Consider the following 6,867-nt stretch of genomic DNA (forward strand, 5'->3'; position numbering starts at 1 on the left):
AGAGTCACACTCAAGCCACCTCCCATGAAGTCTGAACAGCAGCCGCGTCTCAAAGGGTAATGGGCGTCTGAGCTCACAGCTTGCGTTTTTGCCTTCATTGGGGGTGGGGGTTGGTCTCTGCCTGAATGGACTTCACGATCACTTCACCACCAGCAGAAGAGAAAGATCGTTATGAGAAGTGAAAGATAAATATGGGGAAAGCCAGGAAAGGAAAAGTAAAAGAGAAGAAGAGACTGGTTTTGTACCCCACCTTTCACTTGGGAGTCTCAGAGCAGCTTACAATCTCCTTTCCCTTCCTCTCCCCACAACAGACACCCTGTTAGGTAGGTGGGGCTGAGAGAGCTCTGAGAGAACAGCTCTGAGAGAACTGTGGCTTGCCCAAGGTCACCCAGCAGCTGCATGTGAAGGAGTGGGGAATCAAGCCTGGCTCTCCTAGATTAGAGTCTGCACTCCTAACGAGTACACCAAACTGGCGCAGATGGCTTTAAAAAGGAATTAAACAGAGGAACATGGTGAATGTGAAGTCCTCCAGTCTGAGCCAGGAAAGGAGAAGGCAAAGAGAAGGCAAAGGAGAAGGCAAAGAGGAACATGGAGGAGCACAGAGAATACGCTGTCTGAGCCAGGGAAACACCCCCAAACACCCCTCCAAACACACACACACCCCAGAGAAAATCCATCATACCACGGGGGTTTAGGGACTACACAGAAATGGCTTCCAACAGATCCCCCAATCCCACGTAACCTGAAGATGTCACTGAAACTTTTTTTTCCAGACTACTTACAGGGGGAGAGGTACTGGGCAAATCCACATTCTCTCTCCCAAATGTAAACTCAAATGTAAATATATTTCTGCACCCTCAGAAGAACAAAACTACTGAGAGCCCCACCCCAACCCGAGCACACACTATCCCATCTCAAAATTCCCCAAGTGCCCGTAGTTTCAGCAAGGCTGAGGACCTTCATCGGTAAGGCACAGCTAGGGTAAAGGACGGATTACCTGCTGACTTCAGAGCTCAGATAGCACAGCAAGTGAACGGCCCACAGCAAAGGTCCCGAGTACGTTGCAAATCCAGTAAGGAAGATAGCCGGGATTTCTACGTAGTTGTCCAGTCCCACAAAACCAGCTGCAACGTCCACGGAGGCAATGCCATTTGAATTGCCCTGAAAGAAAACAGAGATACTGAGCAGTGAGGTGAGGTGCAGATTTCAGACTGAAGCGCTCAACCGACGTGCAAGGAAGGATCTCCAAGTTTATATATATTTTAGACAGTCAACTAGAAACCTGAAGACTCCGGAAGACACACAAGTCCTTTTCAGAGATTACGTCCACATATTCCAGGAGGCAGGCAACCACACATATTGTGAGCATGCTCCTTACACGGTCAGGGACATGCTGATCACCACTCTGGGGACTGGTAGCAATTTTCTTCCAGGCCAGTTTGGCCAGGGATCCTAGAGGGTTTTTTGGCCATCTTCTGGGCATGGAGCAGGGGTCACTGGGGGGAGGTGGTTATGAATTTCCTGCACTCTGCAGGGGGTTGGACTAGAAGACCCTGGAGCAGTGTTCCCTCTAAGCTGAGTTAGTGTGAGCTAGCTCACAGTTTTTCAGCCTCCGGCTCACACATTTTTGTCTTAGCTCAGGGAGGAGGGCTCCAGAGCAAACTGATTTATGCAGCAGCCAAATCGCTCGCTCACAACTTTAATGCCGCTGGCTCAGAAAGTAGGATTTTTGCTCACAAGACTTCACAGCTTAGAGGGAGCATTGCCCTGGAGGTCCCTTCCAACACTATGATTCCTCCCTATACACATGGTTGCCATACTGTCTTAACAAGGGCCTCTTGAGCATCTGGATGCACCAACCAGAACCATGGGGGATTCCAGAGGTCAGTTCAAATGCCATAAAACTATATGTGCACAACTGCTGTTCAGACTACATGGGAACCATGTGGAGTTGCCAACCCCAGGTTGAACAATTCCTGGACATTTGTGGTAGAGCCAGAGTATAATGTCGTAGAGTCCAAAGGACCCATTTTCTCCAGGGGAATTGATCTCTGTAGTCTGGAAATCAGCTATAATTCCGGGAGATCTCCAGACAGCACCTGGAGGTTGGCAGCCCAAGAACCATGCGTATGAGCCAGTGCAGGCGCACATAGACAAAAGGTTTGAAAAGGGCTGCAGAGAGAGAGAGAGTGAGAGAGAGAGAGATCATTTATCATACACTTCAGCCACTGTCCCCTAAACTGAAACACAAGCACAGGGCTTTTTAATACCCCCAGTCTCCACTGCAGGCAGCCAGAGCGGCTTCACTTTCACTCCCATCTGACTGCATCTTGGCTCACATATGGAAGCAACAAACAGTCCATGTGCTGGAATGATAAGAGTGCTGGACAAAGACTGGACAGACCCAGGTTCAAATCCCTACATGTTGCAACAAACCTACCAGGTGACCACGGGCCAATCGTTCTGGTGGGCGATACTGAGATACATCCATTTAGAAAGGCAGGCCAAGAGGTCAATAGAAACAAACCCCAGTGCTCTCCTTATACAACTTTTCTGGTTTTCTTTTATGGAGAGATTCAAGAGACTCCACTGCTTTTTTTAGCTCATCTTGTCTTCCTCTTTAGAATAAAGAATACCTGGGAGGTGAAGGGTACCCATGCAGATATTACGTTTTAAATATTTAAAGCTATGCCATGCAAATTCCGTTTCCAGGAAGTCAGGAGCTATGCAACAACACTGCTCTATAAATTCAATGTATGCAACAACAAAAACCCCAAACCCCAAACAATCTTGCCTTCAGAGAAGACGGACCACCAGAATGGAAGGCATTGTACCAGAGCAGCAGCCGTATAATATCTGTCTACCACAACAGCAAGCCTAGCTGCGTAGACAAATGCTCTCTTTTGTTCATAATAAATTTTTGAACATGCATTAGAAACAGAATGAACAGAGCGCTAATTTTTAATGAGGACGGAGTTCTGTATCAGGAAGGTACACAGCCTGAAGCCTTTCTGAGGCTGTGGCGCAGAGGTAAAGCATCTGCTTGGTATGCAGAAGGTCCCAGGTTCAATCCCCAGCATCTCCAGTTAAAGGATCAGGTAGGAGATTATGTGAAAGACTTCTACTGAGAACCTGGAGATCTGCTGCCAGTTGGAATAGACAGTGCTGACCTTGATTGACCAATGGTTTGATTTAGTATAAAGCAGGTTCGTGTGTTCATGTGTATGTGTGTCCACCAAATGTTCTCTTCCACTGCACATGCGGCTCTTTCAGCAGAGGAAGCTAATTGGATCCATCCCAGTTAACATGCATACATCCAGAATGTGTAAGCACACATACACATGCTGTTTGTAAGAGACAGCCAATGTGTGTTCACATTAAAAATAGTCCTTGGGACGAGTGCCTGGATATACGTGAGGTTTAAAATCTCATGTTCTTATGCAAAAATAACACGACAAATGAACAGAGAAAAATCAAGCGTACATTATACATGGATCAGCTACAGGTAGTACGGGTAACAGGGCATACATTTCTACAGTAACACCCATGTGGGGAGTTGCATCGCATATTCCACTGTGCGCATGGGGTAGGCATGAGTCAGAGGCTCATTTTAGCATCTAACTACGCATAAGAAAAGGGGACCTCTTGTGAACTGTTTTTAAGATAGACAAAGGACAGCTTTTGTGACACAGAACCAGGTATAGCTCTTGCTTCTTGAAGCAGAAGATAAAATATAAAACAGTAAACTGATCTCTTTATAATTTGCTTCCCATTTTAACGGCATCCCATCTGCCGCCTAAGGGGGGGGCTACCGCACCAAAGAGGCCCCAGAGTTTGAAGGGTCCCCTCCCCCCGCATTACCCCACAAAGCAGCTCGAAGGAGCACAAACGAGTCGTGCCCTGCTGCCATTTCCAAGTATGTGAGAGATTAGCGCAGCTACTACCAGCATCCCTCCAGGAGTCATCCCGACTGCTTCACAGTGCAAGGAGACCAGGGTGCTCAAGGATCCTGAGCGTGTGGGAGATGCTGCTTAGAAGCGATCAGGACCCCTGCTCCCAAGGCCTTCTGGAGGCTGGCCGGCCAGGCACACCAGATGGGAAACACCCCCACAGTCATCAGGGATGCATGTGGGCCCATCGTTTCTCCAGAGGTGGCTCCTTCTAATTGAGTCCCTATCCCTGCAGGGGCTCTGTACTACTTTAAGCCCATACCTGACCAAATATTTAGGCAGTTCACGGGAGGGAGGGAGGGCAGGGAGGGTTGCATCAGTGCTTAGCAGTGTTCCCTCTAAGCTGAGTTAGTGTGAGCTAGCTCACAGTTTTTTAGCCCCCAGCTCACACATTTTTTGTCTTAGTTCAGGAAGGATGGCTCCAGAGCAAACTGATTTATGCAGCAGCCAAGTCGCTCGCTCACAACTTTAATGCCAGTAGCTCAGAAAGGAGAATTTTTGCTCACAGGACTCCACAGCTTAGAGGGAGCATTGGTGCTTAGTTCTCGTGGCCCTTTCTTACATGCCCAGAGAAATCCTGATTGCCACTTTGGGGTCCAGAAGCAATCGTTCTCCAGAGCAGTTTGGCCAGGGATCCTGGAAGGTTTTTGGCCATCTTCTGGGCATGGAACAGGGGTCACTGTGGGTGTGGGGTGGGGAGGTATTTGTGAATTTCCTGCATTGTGCAGGAGGTTGGACTAGATGACCCTGGAGGTCCCTTCCAACTGTATGATTCTATGAAATAGTTCATGATAACAGAGGAGCATGCAACTCCCCCATCCTTAGATCTGCATTATCCCAGTCTGTCTGGGAAACCCAATCCAGAATGTGACCCGCCATCCAAGTCAGGCTTGGTGTCAACTGAGACAGACTCATGGCAGCCACAAAACCCTGATGCACTTCAACCAGTAAGGCCACTGTGTTCTCCAGACCAACAGCCTGGAGAATTCAACCACCAAGGCAGGAAGAGCAGCTCAAGCCGAGAGGCCACCGGGCAACAGGGTGGGTGGCGTATGGAAAGAACCCCAATTCTGTCTTCGGAGTCCAGTGCCAAGAACACACACACCCAAAATTCAGAACTCTTTGTGGAGGCCATCTGTTCAAGATGGTGGCACCATGACAGACCAAGGTAACTCCATCCTCCCAATCTGCAGAGCGGGCCTACTCCTGTACCAAGAACACAGTGGGCACAGGGCTAAGATAAACCCACATTCCCCTTCTTCATCCTAAATGTTCATGGTTAACGCATGACAAACCAGTGTATTATTCAATGACTTGGCATTCAGCAGCAGGAGCTTTAGTGCTGAAAGTTCCCTCGCTTGACCTCCCGCGTAGCCGCGACCGGGAAGGGGATCAGAAGGGACCGCGGCACTTAAACGTCTGAGACTGTTATGGACGTTCATGCGGCAGAAATAATGCGGCACTATTAAAGCGTCAAACAAAATAAACGGCAGCGCAACAAACAGGACACTGGAAACAAAGAACTGGAATGGCAAGGCCCGGTAGGAGCTAAAAATGTCGTCTTGCTCAATGACTTTCAAACTGTGTTTGAGGGAACTCTGGGCTTCCTCCACAACAGCCACGGCAAACAAGCTTGCCTCAAAACATGCCTGCCAAGTATTAATCATCTCCTCTAATAATGAGAAGCCACGGGTGAGTGGCTAGAGGTTGTTCCGGGGCACATGCTTAGGTCACCTTAGTTCACAGGCGCCACAAGCAATCAGTCAGTTCCTTACGATTCTATACAAGGACATATCAACGGGAACTGCTACTGGGAGGTTAATTTAATAATACTGGTGGCGGGAAAGTGCGCCATCAAATCGCAGCCGACTGATGACGACCCCACAGGGTTTTCAAGGCAAGAGACTTCAGAGCCGGTTTGCCATTGCCTGCCTCTGTGTAGCGACCCTGGACTTCCTTGGAGGTCTCCCATCCAAACACTAACCAGGGCCGACCCTGCTTAGCTTCCGAGATCTGACGAGATCAGGTTCGCCTGGCCTATCCAGGTCAGGGCTTAACAATACTGAACAGTGTTATTGTTCCAAAAATACTTTTTAAAAAAAGTTTCAGATTTCTTCTATGGACCCAATCGATTTCAAGAACAAATGCCTGGTATATCTCTCAGGCCTCTCGCACCCCCCACCCCCAATACGGGACAAAACGATTCTAGGTACTTCCCCAGCAGTTTGCACACCTATCAAAAGCCAGGGTATGAAGTTGACTTACACCGAATGAGACCATTGGTCTGGTTCATCTTGGTCAGCACTGACCATTTCTTTTTCTGGTATTTTTTATATGTGCACGTGTTTGTGTGTGTGTGTGTGCATCTGGAAGTCATGGCGACCTCTGGTCACTGACTGTGCAACTGGTAGTCATGGCAACCTCTGGTGACTGACCCCTACTGGGGGCTTGGAGGATATTCAGAGAGCTGCCTGAATAAAGCCTGTCCCCCCCCCGCCTCCACCTTTCAAGGAGTATTCCAAGGAGGCCTCCCATCCAAGTACTTGCCAGAGTCGACCCTGCTTAGCTTCCGAGATCTGACGAGATAGAAAATCCTCTCCAGGTGCTGGGAAAACCTTGGAGGGCAGGGTGGACTAGGGCCTGCAGGCCAGAGCTGGCACTTGGAGTGGCTTACTGTAAAAGACGTGTGTGGGCCAGTTTGGGAATACTTCTAACAGGATTTGCAACTCTGTCAAGGGGAAGTAGCCTCTTGAGGTGCGGCGTCCACCACCACCACTTGTTCGGGAGAACTGGCTCTAGTTGCCATGAATGTGCTCAAGGGTATGCTCTCGCATTCACTGTTGCTTGTAGGGAGGGGCTGCGGCTCAGTGGCAGGGCAGGCACTTTTCATTCAGAAGAGCCCAGGTTCAGTACCTGG

General features: G+C 49.0%; 1 protein-coding gene across 1 annotated transcript in view; it reads right to left on the reverse strand.

Moving 5' to 3' along the window:
- The window catches only part of PIGG (phosphatidylinositol glycan anchor biosynthesis class G), an 89,014-nt gene that overhangs the window by 10,297 nt on the left and 71,850 nt on the right, over positions 1–6,867 (reverse strand). Inside the window, 1 exon segment of the mRNA XM_015419327.1 lies at positions 998–1,161. Within this exon segment, the coding sequence (XP_015274813.1) occupies positions 998–1,161 (164 nt within the window).

The sequence above is a fragment of the Gekko japonicus genome, unplaced genomic scaffold, assembly GCF_001447785.1.
Source record: "Gekko japonicus isolate JY-2015 unplaced genomic scaffold, Gekko_japonicus_V1.1 scaffold257, whole genome shotgun sequence".
Classification (NCBI taxonomy): Eukaryota; Metazoa; Chordata; class Lepidosauria; order Squamata; family Gekkonidae; genus Gekko; species Gekko japonicus.